This window comes from Pezoporus flaviventris, unplaced genomic scaffold, assembly GCF_033815535.1.
Source record: "Pezoporus flaviventris isolate CSIRO_AGI_PZ_B2104156 unplaced genomic scaffold, CSIRO_AGI_Pfla_v1 ptg000455l, whole genome shotgun sequence".
Taxonomy (NCBI): Eukaryota; Metazoa; Chordata; class Aves; order Psittaciformes; family Psittacidae; genus Pezoporus; species Pezoporus flaviventris.
Window position 1 is genome coordinate 19,391 of NW_026893002.1, and position 18,900 is coordinate 38,290.

Below are 18,900 nucleotides of genomic sequence, written 5' to 3' on the forward strand. Positions count from 1 at the left end.
TTTTTTCCCCATTTCTTTTTTTTTTGTCCTTTTTTTCCTTTCATTCCAACTGGTTTACACTCAGGGAGCCTCCTGCTCCCTGCCCAGGGTCGTTACCCTCTTGCAAAACGCTCTTGGCTGCTGCTCGTTGCTGCTGTTGCTTGTTTTCTTCCCTTTCAACAGACATTTTATGGGGTGTTTTTTTGCCGTCTTTCCTGCGCCTTGCAAAAATCGCCTGCACATTCCAGGCTGGAGACGAGCAAAGGATGGGCTGAAAAACCTCCCCAGGCTGCTTTTTTTTTTTGGTTGTTGGTTTTTTTTCCTTCTTTTTTTTTTTTTTTCTTTCTTTCTCCTTTTTTTTTTATTTTTTTTTTCCTGGTTATGGCCACTTAGCACCAAATCCTGGTTGTTTCATTCAAAATATCTCGAAGGGAACTAAGTTGCTTCCAGGAGAATATCACCCCTGGTTATGCGCTACTATTGAACAGCCCAGTAAATATGAGAGCAGTGACCAAAGAGGCGAGAGAAACGCAGATTTCTTTCATCCAGCCTTCGCAATGGTTTATCGAGCCTGCGATCCACAGCAGCAGGGTTTGTTTCCCCAGCGTTATATCCACAATTTCCGTTCTCCTAAGGATGACTTTCTGGATTAAAGTAACTCCCCCCCCCCCTCCGGAAAGGTTTATTGGGTCGAAATCAGTCGGGGGAGAGGAGGGAGGCGCGGAGGTGGGGGGGGAGATGTGGGTCCTCCGCAGAGCTGGGGGAATCTCAGCTGCGTAGAGCTCAGATGAAATCAAAATAGCCATCATAAAAAAAGAAGCAGAACCTTTGACCTGGTGTTTGACTGAGGAGGGTGCAATAAGAAATATATACTGGTTTGAACTTTGGAAATCCATTTTTAATCATGACGCGAGAGGTATGGCATAGATTCCTGATGCCACCGAACAATACAGTAACAAGACCAATTCAAGGAGACAAAGCAAAATGTATTTCCCCCACACCCCCCCTTTTTTTCTTTCTTTTTTTTTTTGGGGGGGGGGGAATACTCTTGATAGAGAGAGGGACGAAGGAGGGAGAAAAGGAGAGAGGGAGCTGATGCTTGCTTTTTCAGGAACAACACACAGAAGATAAGTGAACTTTCTAACAGGCTGTTCTCAACACGCAAGGTTTCGACTGAAGCTCAGAGGCCATTCTATAAACTTTAAAAATAATATTCAGCTTTTATTAAATACTCAACATAGTCCTCTGGACATGACCTTTGTACATGAGGGTGTAACACAAGAATTGATTTAATTCTCCTTTTTTTTTTGTCTCTTTTATTATTTCTTTATTATTTTTGTTTCCTTCCTTTTCTACCGCTATAGAACTCATTCACTTTATACCGTGGAACATTACAGTGCTAAACATAAATATAAATACAGGTACCACAAACACAGTTAAAAATATTCATACAGAAACTGTCACAGTTTGTAGTATGCAGCGATGAGCCCAGGTATCTGCTTAAATACAAGGAGGATGCTCTTGAAAATGCGATATTTAGGTGGAAAAGAGCTTGGGGAAATGACAGAGGAGAGCTGCTCTGCTGGGGGGGAAGGGCGACCCTGGGCAGGGCCGACCCGGGCAGCGGGGTGGATGCCCAATTTTTTTTGGGGGGGGGGGGTGGTGGTGGTGGTGGAAGGAAGGGATGGGAGAGGAGGAGGAGGAGGAGAAGGGGGGTGTGGAGCGTGTGCGGCTTGAAACAGTCTTATCCCGAGATAGATAAATAGGCGATGGCGAGATGGGTGTGCGGGGGATGGGGTCACTGGGAGGGGGCTGTGTAGCGAGGGGGGGGGTGTCCACATTTCCACCTTAGACCTTAATTTTTTAACACCCCCCCTTTAATATTATTTTTTTAATAATTTTTCTCCTTTTTTTTCCTTTTTTTTTTTCTTTTTTTTTTTTTTTTTTTTTAACGTAGCCAAACATTGTGCCAGTGATAAATACGGGTCTGGAGGGGGGGTTGGAGGGGAGTGTGTGTGTGGGGGGGTGTCCTGCCGCCGAGCTGTCACTTTTTCACTCCTTCTGCTTCTCCTCCTCTGTCTCTTCTCGCTTCTCCTCCTTGGCCAAGCTGTCGGCGGCTGCGGCGGCTGCCCCCCCCCCCGCCCCGGAGAGGGTTGAACTCAAATTACTCTCTTTTTTCCATTTCATCCTCCGGTTTTGGAACCAGATTTTGATCTGCCGCTCCGTCAGGCACAGAGCGTTGGCGATCTCGATCCGCCTTCGCCGGGTCAGGTACCGGTTGAAGTGAAATTCCTTCTCCAGCTCCAAGGTTTGATAACGGGAATAAATCTGGCGGCCCCGCCGGCGGTCGGCCCCGTAGCCCACTCCTAGGGATGCCGAGACAAAACAGACTAAAAATCGTCAGCCCGGGAGAACGCGGAGGGCGGAAAGGGGGGGGGGGGGGGGCGGAAAAACCACCCCGCACCCGCGCAACCCCTCCGCCCCTGCGCAGCCCCGCGCCCGCCCCGCTCCCCCTCCCCCCCTTTCCCAGCACCCCCCCACACTATAAAAAAATATTAAATATCTCTTTTTTTTTTTTTTCCCCCAATTTAATTAACGCAGCGTTTTCTCCCGGGTCATTTTCTCCGGGGATGCTGCTCCAACACCCTCCCCCCCATCACCTTTTTCTTTTTCCCACATTATTCCTGCCAATTGGAAGATTTGAGGGGGGGGAGGTGGGGGGGTGGATGGGGGAGCTCCCCCCCGGCCCCACTTTCGTGCGGGGACCCCTTCCACCGCCTCACTGCCCGCACCCGTCATTAAAACTTCTTTTTACCCCGCTAATGCATTAAAACTTATTTTTACCCCGGTAATATTTTGTGCTTAACTCCCGAGCAGAGCTCGCTGCACTTTATTATAGATATTTTACACTCTCGAAGTCTTTTAATTAGAAAGAGCATAACAAGCCATATTTGCTTGCAACAACTTAACAAATAAAAGGCCTGTAGCTGCAACTGTGAAGGAGCTATATTATTGTTTTTATGGGGCCATAAAAAGTCGCTCAGCCTGTTCTGCTAGGGAGAAGGTCGTAAAGATGGTTCAGTTTATTTAATTTATATCTCCGAGCTGTAAAACTTACCACTGTGGGAGTTCATACGCTGCATCCATGGGTATATTTGAATGCTAGTTTTTTGTTCTTGCGAAGTGTTCCTGTTTTGGTCACTGGTAAAATCCTGTGCGATTGATGTCTGTGTATTATGTCCCATAGAATTTTGCCTGCAGCTAGAAAGCATGTCTTTTTCTTGGTAAAAAGCATTAGATCCATAGTCATAAGGTCCTCGGCTGGAGCTAAACACAACATTATCTTGCGGTGAATAAAAAGGAGAAGAATAAATCCGGTTTTGAGCAACGGCTGCTCCATAAGTAGAAAAATGCCTGACAGGGTCATAGGCAGTTGAATTGAGGGCTACGTTGGGAAGCACCTCTTGGCCACTGGTTAGATGGCAGGATAAAGATGGGTTTGTAAAATAGGAATTCATATCGTCCTCTACACCTGGCTGTGTGATTTCTTTAATATTTATTTCTGTCTCCAGTTTGTAGTCTGAACTAGATTGTTATAGGGAAGGCTCTGCTCCAGGACAGACAAAATGACAAAGTCAGCTGACCCGGGGGGAGCCAATGGGGAGGCGGGTGTCAAAAAGGGAAAAAATTGCTTTTGCTTCTGTTGATTCCCTAGTTGAAACTAAGTGGGCATGGAAAGTAAGTCCTGCACCCCCAAACCCCCCCCAGCACCCCCGGGGCGCCGGGGGTTGGGGAGGATGCGGTGGGGAGGGGAGCGCTCCTGGGCTGGGGATCCTGCTTGGGGCTGAAGGGGGGAAAAAGGAGGGGGGGGGGGGGGCAAATTTCTTAAGCCAGGCTTAACTTTTCCCTCCCCCCCCCCCTTTTCTCCTTCACCCCCTTTTCTGCTAATGGTCACTGAGGTTTGGAAGCACCGTCTGTGTGCCTGAGCGTTATGGGGCTTGCGCTTTGGGGTTGTGGTGCGTGTGGTGGTGGTGTTGTGTTGGGTGGGTTGTTTTAAGCAATGTTTGCTTAATATCTTGTAATAAAATAGCTCAGAATTCACAGTAATAAATCTCAGATGTCCACAGAATATTAAGCCATAAATTACCCTCTGGGTTGTTTTGGGTTGTTGTTTTGTGTTGTTTTTTTTTTCTCCTTCTCCTTCTTGTTCTCATGTAGCATTGGTCAATATTATGGAATCAAACGGTTGTGTTCCTGATGAGAAAATATTCCATAAAGAGAGGGGGGAAAACATGGCGACTTCTGAATTGATAACGTGTTTCAGAGCCTTCCCAAAGTGTGTCTTGGGGAGGGGAGAAAGGGGGGGGGGGGGAAAGAAAGACATCCAGCAAAGCAACACCCAACACTGCAAACTCACGTTTAGCCTGGAAGTTAGATTTCTCCTCGAGTTTGACATTTCTCCCCTCAAACGTTTCCCTGTTCATTCTCAAAGCTGGAGGGTATTTACATTTTCAACTACAACAGCAGCAAAAAAAAAAAAAAAAAAAATACACCAAAAGAGGAATAAATGCAATAAAAAAAAAATAACCAGAGCGTTTCTGTTTGGAATGGGGAGCCTGGGCTGGGGACGCAACCTCGTGTTGGTGTTTGCAGCAATTTATAGTTGCAGATATTTACAACTGATTGGGAAACTTCTCCTGCAAATATTTAGTTAGATGAAAGGGAGGATTCCACCCTATCTTCTCCTGGTAGATTGCACCTAGACCTAATTGAAATGAAGACAGCTAATCTAATTTTAATTTCAATCCAGAGCCATAAATTGCCCCTTAAATGTAAAACATACCTGCTGATCTGTAAATATTGCGAGGTATCTTTATCATTCTGGTGGCTTGCTATTTAAAAATGCAATTATGGCAGGGAAACCCTGGCCTCCTCTCTGTTGTTGCTGGGGGTTTTCTTTCAACCTCCATCGTGTCCACGTTTTCATTTTAAGCGGGGGGCTGGGGAGAGGAAGGTTTGTGGGTGCACACTCCAATTCAAACCTGGGAGTTATTTGTGTGTCTTCCTCTCAATCAATAGCCTTAATTCCTTTGATTTTTTTTTTTCCCCTTTTCTTTTAGCGATGTATCCCTAAAAGATTTTAGCTGACAAAGAAGGGTTGGGGGGCGGTGGGTGTATATTTTTTTTCCCCAGCTATAACAGGAACCCGGATGCCAACGGATTTTATGCTCTTTTTCCTCTGTGTAACAAAGCAAAGTAATCAATGGTAGCAATAAAACCATAAACGAGACTACAACTGAAAAAAAAAAAGCTCGTGTATTCATCTTCTATAACGTTAAGGCTTCCCCTGAGTGTCACTAGGGGAAAAAAATAAAGTTTCGAACCAAAAAAGGGGAGAGCTGGAAGTGTGCACCATCTTCTTTAGCATGGGGAGCTCGCTGGCTCCCACCTAGGGCTGCCCAACCTGGAGCAGGCACAAGACTCATCTGCATGGGGGGAGATTTACAGGCGGTTCCCCCTCCCCAAAAAGCGAACTTCAGTTTGCTTTCGTTTCCCTTTTCTCCTTCTCCTCTTTCCCAAGAACCCGCCCGGGCATTTCTGGAGTCAAAGAAAGGCGAAAATAAAGAAACTAAGAAAGAAATGTGATTACTGGGGGGGGATTATTATGGCTATTTTGATTTTTTACTGCTTTCTGCTGAGATGTGAAACCCCCACCCGATGGGGGGGGGAATGGACAGAGCTGGGGAGCAAAGGGGCTGCTGTAAATACAAGTAGCCATGGGCACCTCTCCTCTGAGCCCAAGCCCTTTCAGAGCTGGGTTTCTTTGGAAACCACTGACCAGGCAGGCTCCTTCCAGATATTAAATTGTTCCAAAGGTCCAACAAATGGGCTGGAGGCAGAGGAGAATGGATGAGGGCTCTACAGTTATTGGCGTGTTGTCTTACCTTATGTATTGCTTACAGCCCGATGTAATTTGGCGAGTAAATTAAAAGGAGCTACAGCTGGATGGGTTGGACCTTTGGCTGGGGGGAGTTGTACCTATGGAAGGGTATTGATACCCTCGCCAAAGTTTGGAGGAGTTCCTTTGAGGGGGGGTTCTTTTTATTTCTCATTTTTATTTTTTATTATTATTTTTTTGCCCCCCCCCCCTTTTTTTTCTTTTCTATTTTGTGTAGGTGCTCGGGGCTGTTGTATCGAGAGACCTGTGTGATAACCGTGTGACTAGGAGTCGAGAAAGTTAAGTGTTTTATTACTTCTCTAAACAGAGGGCAAGTCTTAAAAGTCTGGTCGATTTATAGTGAACAGAAACCAGCTGCCGTAAAGAAACTTAAAATAGAATCCTCTCCCCACGCTAAAACCCAGGTTTCTGGGGAGAAAAGGCAGAGAGAGAAGAGGAGGGGGCTGAAAAACAAAAATAGAGCAGAACCACCCCAAATACAAATGAGGCATCATTAAAGTATGTTTTCCTCATTGCCTCACGTTTTGAATGCACTGGATCTGTATTATTTTTTCCCCCCATTGATATTTTCTAGCAGTTTGGGGATTTCTCGAAAGTATTTCATCAAGCTGTGTCACTACCAAAAAGGTATTTATTTTCTCCCCCATGAAAACATGGAGAGGGAATATGTGGGGCGCTTTCTGGTTAAATTGGTCTGCAAACAATTATGTAAACTCATCAGCAGAAGCAAGAACAGATGTTTTATTAAAAGTGCTACACAGCAGTAGAAATATGTACAAGTCTTCGAGTAGCTCTTTAATAGGAGTTGCTCTTTGTTCCCAGAAAAGAAAAGCGCCCATAGAAATCCGAAATAACATTCACCACTCATAAGCTATATTCTTCCCCCTCCCTCTTCTTTTTCTTCCCTCTCCCCCCACTGATGCTCACACAGAGAAAAAAGGGGGGGGGGCGGGGAATAAAATAGAAAGAAAAACGTGTCGGGAGATTTCCTTCCCCCCCCCTCCCGCTCCCAGCTATAATTTGCGAATTGATGAACTGATTTAGGGGAAGAAGAGGGGAAAAAAAAAGGGGGGTTAAGAAAAAAAAAGCGATCCCAACACATGTGTTTTCTATCCCTCAGTAATTACTGAAAGGAAACAAATCCAAATCAGTGTGTGTCCCCCCCCTTTCCCCTCCCTCTCTGAACCGCCTGCAGACACCGCTACTGGCAGCGGGGGGGGTGTGTGTGTGTGGGGGGAGCCTCTTTTCTTCCCTTCCCAGCCACGTTGCCCACTCGGGGCTGATCCCTGCGTGGGGCAAGTGATGGGGCTCCACACACCCCCTCCCCACACGCGTGTCATAGTAGGGGGGTGGGAGGTGCTCACCCGCTCAGGGGGTATGGATCCATTAACCTCCCCCCCTTAAAAATTCCAATGATTTAAGCAGGATGAGTGGGTTTTGCTGTAAACTGTCGCAAAAATGCATCTTTGGCAATGCACTGAAGGGGGAACACCCTTAATCTTGACCCCCCCACCCCTAAAATACCCGCACCTATGCGTGTGCAAGGCCCATGCACACACACACATACATACACACATACACATCCCCCCATATGGCCCTAGGGCTGCGCGCTCCCATCTGATTAAATCCTCGAAGCTCTTAGAGGTAAATACAAGCGATGCCATTAAAAGCCTTTTTATTTAAACTGATTTCACCTTGTATCTGGGATCTCTGCCTCCCCCCCTCCCTTTTGCCTTCCTTTCCCCCCCCCCCCTTTTTTTAACTTGACATTTATGGCACACGTGAGTCCTAATTATTTATTTGGGTCTTTCGCTGGGAATTTATCCCTGCTCTTTACAACAGGGTTTTCCTCCTCAAATATCGCTCTCCTTTTTTTTTGCTGGAAATAGGGCTTCCGAATCAAAGAAATCCAAAATAAAATAGGGGTAACAACACCCCCCATAAAAAAGGAAAAGAAGAAAAGGGGGGGGGGGGGGAGGAAAAAGGGCAACAACAAACTCGTGGTTTATTTACCTCTCCCCAGCCTGAAATGGCTTCGCATTGTTTTGGAGCCGTCTCTATTCTCTGTAATTACAAGCCCGGAGTCAGAGTCTGGGCAGCTCTTAATTAAAAAGAAAAAATAGGAGATGAAATCTCCCTTTCCTCTGGATATTCCTTATCCAGCGCTTCGGAGCCTATTTAAAGTTTGATCCCTTGCTGCAGACACCGCGTGGGGAAGAGGGCGGCCTATTCGGGGAGCTTTATTTGTTGATTAAAAGGCATTTTCCGCAGCGAGATGCACAGGGCCATAATTCGCGACAGCACCCACTTTCCCCCTAGAGCTCCCCAAGAAAAGAGGCTGCAAAAAGCCACAACCAGCGATTTTTTTGGTATCCCCCCAACGCAAACCGCAGCAACCCCCTTTTTTTTCGCCTAGGTGAATAAAGAAGAGTATTAACCACCCCGTGCACCGCCCGTAGGGTTGCCCAGACGAGTCATTCCTTCGCCTTTTCCTATTGTTGTTGTGGTTTTTTTCTTAGCTTTTCTTTTTTTTTCCTTTCTTTCTATTTTTTTTTTTTTTTTTCCCCAGCGTGGTGAAGGGAAATGGCCTTAAACGTGTTCTTGTTGCCTCGATTTTATTCCCCGAGTTGCTTTGGGGAAAGTGCACCAAAAGTTCAGGGCGACTCCCTTCAAGTTGCCAACGCTTAAGAAAAAGGGAATATAATAATGATAATAAAGGGGGGAGGGAAAACAAAAATAAAGGGGGGGTTTCTCGCTTGCGAAGCCTCTCCGTTGCTGCGCACGTTTGCAGGGCTTGGAAGGGTGGAAAAAAAAAAGGAGAGAATTCTGGCAATTGTCAAAACACATGTCTGCTAACCAGGAAACCGGGAGGTGTGTGGGGAAGAGAAATTAATCTGTTCCTACTTCTGAAATGTATCCCTCTTCTTTCTGCCCAGGCTTGAAAGCGCTTTTTGACCCTTTCAAGCGTTTATTTGCGTTATTTCCCCCCCCCCTTCGCGTTTACATCGCGAGGAGTGGAGGGGTTTAATCCCCAAATATTCTTGTTTTTTAATGGAGTGGGGTGGTGGGGGGTGGTGGGGGTGGTGATTTATTTCATGATTTTTCTCCTTCCCAGATTTATTGGCGAATCTCAGCCCAACAAAAGAAGGCAGCACCGAAATCTCCCCGCCGAAACGGGACTTCGCTGGGTCTTAAATTACCAAGTAACCACGTTGCGAAAAAGTTAACAGCAGCGGGGGAAAAAAGCCGGGGGAGAACCCCCTGGCCCCCCTTGCCCCGCAACACCGCCTCGATTCTGTTTAATTCTCTGATTAAATGCACTTCGGAATAAATCTCCTCAGGGCTGGGAAGGGAAACCCCCCAAAAAACCGAGGAAAATAAGACTAAAAATCATATTTTAAGGGGATGCAGACCCGCGGAGCGGTGCTTTGTTTATAGGGAGGTGTCTGGCGGCTGCGGAAACATTCCTAGTGGCTCCTTGGTTAAAAGTGGGAATAAATGGGGGTTTTTCCTTCAACCGCATTCAGGAAAAGAGCTTTTTCTCCCCTAAACCCGGGCTAAAACCTGCTCAGGTAGCAGGTAGCAACTTTCCCTTGGAAAATATGAAAGAAATAAAAATAAATCTCTGCTTTTCCAGCTTTTAATGAATGAATGTGTATATATATATTTTAAAAGTGTCTTTTTTTTTCACGCTGGAGTGAAAATATTCCCTAAAATCCCTAAAATTCAAAAGAAGGGGAAAAAGTGACGCAGGCGCTCATGACGTCATACCCATCACGGACACGACTTCATGGCATAATACGCTAGAAAGTGACGTTTTGCTGCATCCAGGGGCACTTCGGGGGTGGAGGGTCTGTACGTGAAGATACGCGGAGGCGCAATTACTTCTGCGGGGTGTTAGAGATTAAAAATCAAAAGGAGTGGGATGTTATTGCGTTCTGCAAGGGTAACTCAGGAGTGAAGAATTGTTGTCATTAACTAGAGGCAGTTTTATCCTTTATTCGTCGCAGATATGAAGGCAGAAATTTAATCATAGGTAGCTCGGAAAAAAAAAATAATTCAGGAAACAATAATAGTTGCCTTAATGATGGTTTTTTTAGAGGCGATCACTTAGGCAGAATTAAACTATATATTTGGAGACAACCTCTGGAGCACTTTGTGGAATTTATACGTTCGCATCGTCTTTAATCGAGCAACAATTTAATGTTTCAGGATTTGCTTAAATACACTCATATTTTCAGGGGGGAAAAGACCGTTCCCGGGTTGATATGCCTTATCTATTTTTATGAGTTCACGTACACTGGGATGATTGAAACCCCGGGAACACGGAACGAAAGGAAATAAAATATGTGTGTATCTATAGAACAAAAACAACCCCCAAACCGCCTTGAATTAGTCGAAAGTGTAAGTGAGGAGTTTCAAACGGCTTCGGGAAAGTTTGGGGCTGGGGAAGGCGGGGTGTGTGGGGGGGAAACACGTCTCAATGTTAAAGGTATTAAAAGTTCTTTGCGAAGTGATTTGGTTTATGGCAGGAGAGGCTTTTGCAGGGCTCCGCACCCCTTTCCTTGGTGGGGGTGTCCTCCTCCCCCCGCCTTGGCCCTATACCACTCCTTCCGTCGCAATTACATCCAGACAGAGGGAAAGGAAAAGGGGGGGGGGGGGGGGAGGCACCAAATTGTGAAGAATTGCAAGTTTCTGTCACTTGGTGGCAGTATACAAAACAAGTAAACAAAACCGGGCTGAAATTTAAACACTCCAAGGGGGTGGAAAGGCGAAGGGAAAGGGGGGCCCCACCTGTGGGACAGACCCCCGGCCCCCCCCTTCTCCCCTTGGACCTTGTTTGGCGCGGATCTTAGGGGGGTTTAGGGTGGGTTTTGGGTGGGTTTCAGTGGTTTTTCTTTTCCTTTCGCCTTGCTCCCTGTCTTCCTCCTTCTCCTCCCCCCCCCTTTTTATTTTTCCCCTCCCCGCCCCCCATTGAAACGCGGGGTCTTTAGTCTGGGGACAAAGACTTTTACAGCAAGGTGTGTCCCCCTGCGACAAAAGCGACCCGAGCAGCCTGTCCCCTGCAGACTGCGGCCAGACACCGCAATTTCGGCATTTCTGCCTTTTATTGTGTTTGTGTCTGGGGAGGAAAGGGCGAGGGAGGAGGCGGGAGGGGGGTGAGGGGGAGACGGGGCCGCTTTTCGCCTTCCTTGTCCTCATCGCCTTCCTCCTCCTCAGCATCTTCCTCCTCTTCACCACCTTCCCCCCCCTGTCCGAGGCTGGAGGTCACACCGTCCCCCCCTCGAGCCTAATAAAATCCCCCGCTCAAATTTTAAGGTGCTTCTGTCCCATTTTCCTCCCAAATCCCTCTCCGCACTTCATCTCCCCGCTGCCACCTCAAATCCGATGGGGAAAGGCCTTATATTTTTAATTATTCTTATTACTTTTAGCCCTGACCTCAAACACCACCACTGAAAATTTAGTGTAATTTTTTTTTGTTCCCACCCCTTTTTTCTCCATTTTTCCCCCCCGGAGAGGGCGCGCTGCAGAGATTAACCCCCCCGGCAACAATAGTAACACGATCTGCAATTATCCCCAAAATCAAATTCTTAATCCCACACTGTTACGCATCGTCTCCTCCCGAAATACATTTCCCCCTTCTATGACTAATTCTGTTATCTCCTCTCGCCTCTTCCTCTCCTCCACACGCCGAGTTCTGCACGTTTATCTCTCGAGGAGAAAATAAAGAGAAAACTAAAGGAAAAAACCACCCGAAACCCAAACCCTTTTGCTACACAAAGCTCCGGGTAGAAATACAGCACACCCCACACCCCCTCCAGTCATATATACTGGGGAGATAACCACAGGGATCTAGCTTTAAGCATTAGCACCTACCGCCGTGGCGGTTGCCTCTATATATCATATATTATTTCTGGTGGGTTTGCTTAATTCGTTCCCCAAACCGAAATTCCTTGACACGACAAGTTGGGAAATCGCTTCTTTCTAATCATTTCTTTGTAGTTACAGGTTTTTCCAGGCTCTTACAACACGGCCGATTCGCCAGAATAAACCACCCACACGTTCCTGCTCTGTATTTAGATATATTTGATCGGAACACGCTTTTATAGACGAGGAGATAAACGCCCATGCGTGGGGCAGATCGTATCAAACGGGTTCACGGTCGGGAATAAACGTGCGAAATGTGGCCGCGTTCGAAGAAAACGTGAATTTTCCCCTGTTGCATAGATGGTATTTATGTCCTTCCTAGGCTCGTACTCAACACCTCGGAGTAAATCCCCTTCTAAATAAATTAGGAAGCGCTAATTTCATTGAAATTTTCCCGTAGTATCTTGATTTTATTTTGCTTTTTCCTCACCGATCCCATTTGTCCAAAGAAAAGATCTGTTATGTCCTGAAATCCGTGTCAAGAACACGCGGCGCTTTCCCTTTAATCCCCGATACAAACAGCAATTGATTTCCTCTGCTTTAAGCCAGGGTTTAAAAATAATACTAAATAAATCTCGGAGAAGATAAATCATTCTGTTATTCCCGCTCTACATCCTAAAAATGTTTCTCAGCATTACGAGGGTCTGAAGGGTGGCGGTGATGGAAGGGAAAGGAGAAAATCAATAGATTTTAAAGTTGATTTGGGGGGTCCGGGCCTGGCGCTGGAGGTTTAAAGGCGGGAGCCGGGGCTCGGAAAGGGGAAGCAGACGGATTTCAGCCTGAAAACAATAAAAGATCCCATTTCTGTAATCATGTGGTTCCAATAAACACTCATTGTTTGCTCATAAAATGTCTTTACGACTGGCCGCGGTACAGGCAGCGCCTCCACACAACGGGCTCCCGGCGAACAAAACCAAGGCAAACCCGGCTCTTTTCCCCCTTTATCCCCCCCCCCAAGCACCCCATCCCTGATCCCCTATTTATTACATGCTCGGAAAATGAAAATAAACGGCGGGTCCGCACGTTGTTTCAAATGCAAAACCGGAATAAATCTATGTATATATATAAAAAAATCCCTTTTCTCCAGTCGATAATTTCCAGCCCCAAAGGCAGGGCAGGGATTTACCAGATTTCTTGAAAGAAAAGGGAAGACAACTTTGGAAACTTGGCTTTCTCTTTTATTTTCCTTCCTTTCCCCCCTCCCCCCCGCCCCACATATATATATATATATATATATTTGTAATTAAATTTAACGCAGCGCCACCGGAAACCACCCCAGAACTTCATCAACAGCGTTCGCTAATTAACCTCTGCCAACGCACGCTGGAAATTAAAATCGAGGAGGCCATTTTCATTTAAAACCCACCAGAAAACAACAACCACCACCAAAGAAAAGGGGGGGGGGGGAAACAACAAGGCAGAAAATGAGGCCCCCACCTCCAGCACCCCCCTTGCCTCTCCCAAATCCCCCCTCCCGCAGACGGCCACACACTGAGAACCCCCCAAAATCGCTTATAATAAGCCAGAAAATTGCCATCGACTCTGCCACCCCACCCCCACGGGGTTTATTTAATGTCCGTCCCTATATATGTGTACATCCACCCTATACGTGCACAGGCATCACCAGCAGCAAATCTCTGCTCCTACACACCCTCATTATTATAATATATACTTTTTATTATTTTAACACGGCGAATTGATCAAGAAAGACAAAAGAAATACAACCTGGAGAGGAAATGAAGTCACTACATTAAATATATATACGTATCTTTACACGGCACGGGTGTATACAGGGAGATAGATAAGATTAGATGATGGATGGGTAGGTGGATGGATAGGTAGAGGGGGAGGTTAGCAGGGGAAGGGTCACGCTTTAAATCTCACCCGTTAAACCTGAATTAAAGTTGCTGGAGGAGAAGGGGGTGGGGGGGGAGAGAGAAGAAAAAGAAAGAAAGAAATAAGACTAAAAATCAGGGAAAGGGGTGGGACTTGCATGTAAATAAATTACAAAAGCCAACACAGTGTTAACCACTTCGCAGGAAAACCAGAGCGCTCCCGAGCATTAGCACCGAGATCAGTTTTTACGACGTGGAGTCCAATTGCTCCTTTACAAAGCGGCGGTGGGGGATTCCATAAAACTTAATCAAATCCAATAGAATTCAATCAAATCCCATCAAACCCTATGAAACACACACACCCCCCCTTCTTTTTTTTTGTTTTTTCCCGGAGAACTTTACACCCGCCCGGCTGGAAAAGGGAGTGGGAAAAGGGGGAAGCTCTTGGGATGCAAAGAGTTGATTGTTAATCACCTCGCGCTTAATATTAATTAGTGGCCGCGAAGCGCGCAGCCCCGCGGAAGCCTCGCAGGCCGCGGCCGGGGTTGGGTGATTGTTACCGGGGGGGGGGCTGGGTTGTGGGTTTGGGGGGGGGGGTGGTGAGATGCGAGGGGGATGGGCGCGTACACAATTAGCACCGCAGCTCATTAAATATGGCACTGCCAGCAGGCTCGGCAGCCCCACCCGCGCAGCGCCGGGCCGGCCCCTCCGCGCATGCGCTTTCCCCCCCCCCCCCCATTATTATTCTTTTAAGGGGAAAAAGTTACAAGGCTTATTTTTCCATCGTTCCATATATATATATATATATTTATTTTTCCCTTTCCTCCCCTTTCCTTCCCCCTACCCCTCACCCTTCCCCACGCCCCAGCGCCCCCCGACCTGCCTCCCCGCACCCCGAATATGACATCAGCAACAGCAAATCCCCTTTTTTTTCTCTCCCCCCCCCCGAATTAACTGCATTTCTGCCGCCCCGCAGCAGCTTTCCCTCATATCCAAGCTACACCCCTCGCTCGCACAACGATGCATCATTATCCTTAACACCCGGGCTATGGATCATTAGTTACACATTTTAACCAATAAGGGAACACTTACCAGAGGCTCCTGTCTCCCCCTCTCCCTCTCTCTCACACTCTCTCTCTTTTTTCTCTGTCTCTCCCTCTTTCTGATCCACTGACGCTGCAGCTCAGCTCCACAGAAACATTAAAAAAAAAAAAAAGGAAAGAAAAGGAAAAAAAAAACCGAAAGAAAAAAAAAACACACACAAAAAAAGGGGAGAAAAATTATGGAAACAAAAGCAAAACAGATCTTCTCTGGTTGGGCAAGAGATGGGGGAAGCTGGAGGAGGGAATCTGTCTCTCTCTGGGGTTTGTTTTTTTTTTTTTTTGGGCTGAAAAAAAAAAAAAAAGGTATTTACAACTGCTTGTGCCCCCTCATCATCGCATCCTGCAAAGGAAATGCATTGCGTTTTGCCCCTAGGGGTGGGGAAGAGGAGGCGGCAACCAGACGCAGCAGTAAACTCATTAATGCCAAAATGCCCAAAGCAACCAAGAATTCCAACCCCAAGGAGACGGGGAGGGGGGGTAAAAAAAAAAAAAAAAAAAGAGGAAAAAAAAAAAATCTCGATTTTTTTTTTTTTAAGCCGAAAAAAAAAATTTAAAATAATAAAAATCATCATCATCACGCTAATAATTAGGGGGGGGGGAAATACCATCCTACCCCTGGCACTGCTTGGACTGTTAAAGGAAAGACTACTGCGAAAGAGTCATAAGAGAAACCACAATAAAAAGTTCACGTTCATGGATGGAGTCCACATGACTTCCTGTGGCCAATCCAACTTGTGATTCAGTCGTAAACTTTTATTGCTCAGCTGTAAATTTTCTGCAAACAACCAGGAATGCGTTGCATTTTTTTGTGACGAGTGCAAATGCTCTCGTCTGTCGCCATGTTTATACAATTCCCTTCTAATATTCCCATTTTCCCCCCCCTCCAAGCCCCCCCCCCGCCTTTTCCCCGTCCCCCCCTCCTTTTTTTAATCCTTTAAGCCACCGCGTTAATATAAAGCAGGGTGCAGTCTGATTTTTTTTGCCCTTTTAAACATAGATTCGGTTTAATTTTGATGATTATTTGCAGCTCAGGTTAATTCTCAGCGTTTATATTTTCTTTAACTAATGGGATTTGGCCTTTAGCGCTAAGAATTATTAGTCTCCGTGTTCATAATTAATTTGGGGGGGGGGGTGGAATAGGAAAATATCGAGGAATAAGGGTAGTGGGGGTAAAACTGGAGCAGACTGGCTTTGAGAAAGGAATAGATTAAATGAGGAGAGCATGTTAATTTGAAAAGCATTTAATTAATAATCAAGGACAATGCGCTCGAGGGAAAAAAAACAGGGGAAATGGGAATTTTGGAGCCCCCCCCCCGGGTTTTCCTGATGGACCCTCACTGCAAAGGGTGTGTCCGCTGCAAATGAAACCGTCCCAGGGCAAAAAATGTCCCGTGTGTCCCCCCCCCAAATACCCTTCCAACCCCCCCGCCCCACTCCATTCCCCCCCCTGCAACGCTTCGTCTGCCCACCCCAGCCCTGAGGGGGGGCACCTGGAACTGCCCGAATTACACCCAAAACTTGAGCCAGAGGCGCGGTATTGACCCCGAAACTCTCGCATCCCCTTTACCAAATCCCCCACAACCCACCCCGCTTTACGATTTGCCGGTGGAACCCCCACGTCCACGATTTTCCAGCATTTCAATCTTGGTTTTCCATGCTATTTTTTGCCTCCAGCAAACACCCCCCCCCCACCCCCCCCCCGCCTTTTGTTTTCCCATGCCACCGTGTCGGGGATGCGATGCTAAAAGGCGGAATTTGATTTGATTCTATTTTGATTTTGACCATCTTGATTTTTGCCCACTCCCCACCCCAAGCCGAGGGAGGGGGCCCTGTAGACGGCTGGAAAATATGGATTTGGAAGGGAAGCGACATTTTTCCACCGTGTAGAGGCCTGCTTTTGGAGGCCCCCCGCGAACCACAACTGGGGGAAAGAGGCAACCGCAGAGCCCAGCCTACTCAGATGGGCTCCTCCACACCAAACCCTGCGAGGAGCCTTGCTGCTCCTCTTCTCCTTCTGCAAAGAGAGGGATATCTTTATTTTCCCCCACACCCCTCCCCATCCCGAAATATCAGCTCCTAGGGCTGCGCTCCCGCATTCAGGGAAATAGATTTTACCGCATTTTGCCCGCTCTTTTCCACACACAGAACCATTATTTGCAGGTATTTCCACGCCTTAATTTCATTTTAATTGAGGAAAATAAACCAAAAGGGGGAGGTGGAAGGGGGGGGGACTCACTCCCTGCCTCTTTAATTTATCTATTTTTTCTGCCCCTGGCTGGATGCGTGTCTGTCTGCCCAAACAACACAAAGGTTGTAATACAACCGGATGGAAGGGAAATTACTTTATTCACTTTACAAACCACCAATAAATTTTATAACAGGTAGTTAAAAGTTACGAGGGGGGAAACTACGACCACAACAGCTTCCCAAACACAATGGAGATCCCATTTTCCAGCGAGCAGACAAGATAATAAATTCCATAATGTGAAGAGGAAATTTTGATCCTGGCAGGCAGAAAGTAACCTGGGCGCACATTTGCTAAGGGAGGGTTTGGGATGTTCGTTTCGCCCCCCCCCCCCCCAAACCCCCTCTATAAAACAGCCTCCCTGATATTAGCGAGGTTATTGGGGGGGGGGGTAAAATAGGTTTGGATTCGAGGGAGGGGGGAAGACCGGGAGGAAAAATAGGACGACATTAAAGATATATATATATAGGATAGGAGAAAATTGCCTTTTGTGTTACAAATCCAGCTCACAAAGTTTCCCCCACCTCTGTCCCCGCGCATCTTCCTCCACTCCCTCCTTCCTCGCCTCCACCAGCGCAATACCCCCCAAAAATTTAATGCCCGAGAAATTCGTTGTCTCTCAAATATAATCCGTGCCCATTTCGGAGTATAAAATCTAAACGAATTTTTTCGCCTAATGGCTGCATTATCGCGCGGCGGCGGCTGTGATTAGAATAATAAATTAAGGGAAAATAAGCAATATGCTCAAACTCAGCTTTTCGAGGAATTATATTTTTCACAAATCACAAATGGAGATCCGAAGGAAATTTGATTGGCTAATAAAAAGCCTGGAATAGGACGATATTTCTTACTTCAGGCGGGTAGATGAGTCTAATTTCAGTAATACCGAAGCTATGATCATTTCTGAATAAGCCACTTTGTGGAGAGCGAATCTTCTTTCAAATTACTTTCCCCCATAAAATGGTCTCTTCTCTTTTTCTCTGCAAATGATGGAGTGATTACAGAAATAACTGGATGTCATCTGAAGATGCGACTCTCTTGTGTTGACTACAGAGCATAAACATTTACCCCAAAACTAACTGCTGCCGCTGTAGTTTCAATAATTTAACTCCAGACCCTTTTGATAGATAAATGTCATTCCGTAGTATTCGTTCCGATAAAACTACTTAGATTTGTGGATTTAAATATGATGGATAGAGTGCGGATGCAGCTTCTTTTTTTTTATTATTATTAGTATTTTTAAACACTTCGATAACTTCTCCCTCTCCTCCCCCCGCTCCCCCCCCTCCCCCCCCCCTCCTTGGGAGGAATCTTTTATCCCGATCCTTTTTTTTTTTAATTTTTATATAGTAACATAACAGAAAATATTTTATTTTCATTGATTTCTGCAATTTTTCGCATCGTTGGAATGAAGGAGCATATATCCATCCTATGAGGAGAGGGGGGGAAAAAACCCTCTTGTTGTAAAATCGGGGTAAATATTCCCTACAAATAAAAAGCTTTGGTAGAATATACCGATTTTATGACTAATAAACCCGCTTACCTTCCGTGCCTGCCCTCGACATGGAAAAGTCTAGAATAAACCTTATTGCTGGTTATTTTTATGTATTTCTGGGGGATGAAAGTGGGTTCGCGGAGCCATAACAGGCTCTGCACCCCTGGGAATTCTGCCCGCCTTGGGGTGTTTTGTGCAATTCGGGAGTGGGCACCCACGGGAGCTGCATCCCCGAGCAGGATCCGACCCCGCTGATGCCATTTGCGGTGCATCCCCCACCTCTCCAATCCCCTTTTCCCCCTGGCATCGCAGGGCGCTGCAGATGGGGGGGGGGAGTGAATAAAAGGGTGAAAGCC

The 18,900-nt window shown here is 46.4% G+C and overlaps 2 protein-coding genes across 4 annotated transcripts in view; one reads left to right on the forward strand and one right to left on the reverse strand.

Annotated features, from left to right (window-relative positions):
* Nucleotides 1–1,645: 1,645 nt before the first annotated feature.
* Nucleotides 1,646–15,270, reverse strand: HOXC6 (homeobox C6). Of its 3 annotated transcripts, none has more exons than XM_061443638.1 (3): nt 14,794–15,270; nt 3,098–4,494; nt 1,646–2,369 (listed from the first exon to the last, which is right to left on the reverse strand). In XM_061443638.1, exons 2-3 carry the CDS (start codon nt 3,495–3,497, stop codon nt 2,032–2,034), a joined length of 738 nt encoding a protein of 245 aa, XP_061299622.1. In that variant the 5' UTR covers nt 3,498–4,494; nt 14,794–15,270; the 3' UTR covers nt 1,646–2,031. The 3 variants fall into 3 exon arrangements, with proteins under 3 accessions (XP_061299622.1, XP_061299625.1, XP_061299626.1); XM_061443641.1 differs by lacking the exon at nt 14,794–15,270 and adding an exon at nt 4,823–6,058; XM_061443642.1 differs by lacking the exon at nt 14,794–15,270 and having other exon boundaries at nt 1,646–2,345; nt 3,098–4,533.
* The window catches only part of ATF7 (activating transcription factor 7), a 230,292-nt gene continuing 213,071 nt past the window's right edge, over nt 1,680–18,900 (forward strand). Inside the window, exon 1 of the mRNA XM_061443635.1 lies at nt 1,680–1,694. The gene's annotated coding sequence lies outside the window, so the exon portion shown is untranslated. The remainder of the gene's footprint in view (nt 1,695–18,900) is intronic.

What these genes read in the sequence shown, in the direction of transcription:
- HOXC6 (XM_061443638.1), bottom strand. Translation starts at nt 3,497, where the DNA reads ATGAATTCCTATTTTACAAACCCATCTTTATCCTGCCATCTAACCAGT. An exon ending in GCGTATGAACTCCCACAGTG is followed by an intron (nt 2,370 to 3,097) that starts GTAAGTTTTACA and finishes GACGATTTTTAG; the next exon opens with TCTGTTTTGTCTCGGCATCC.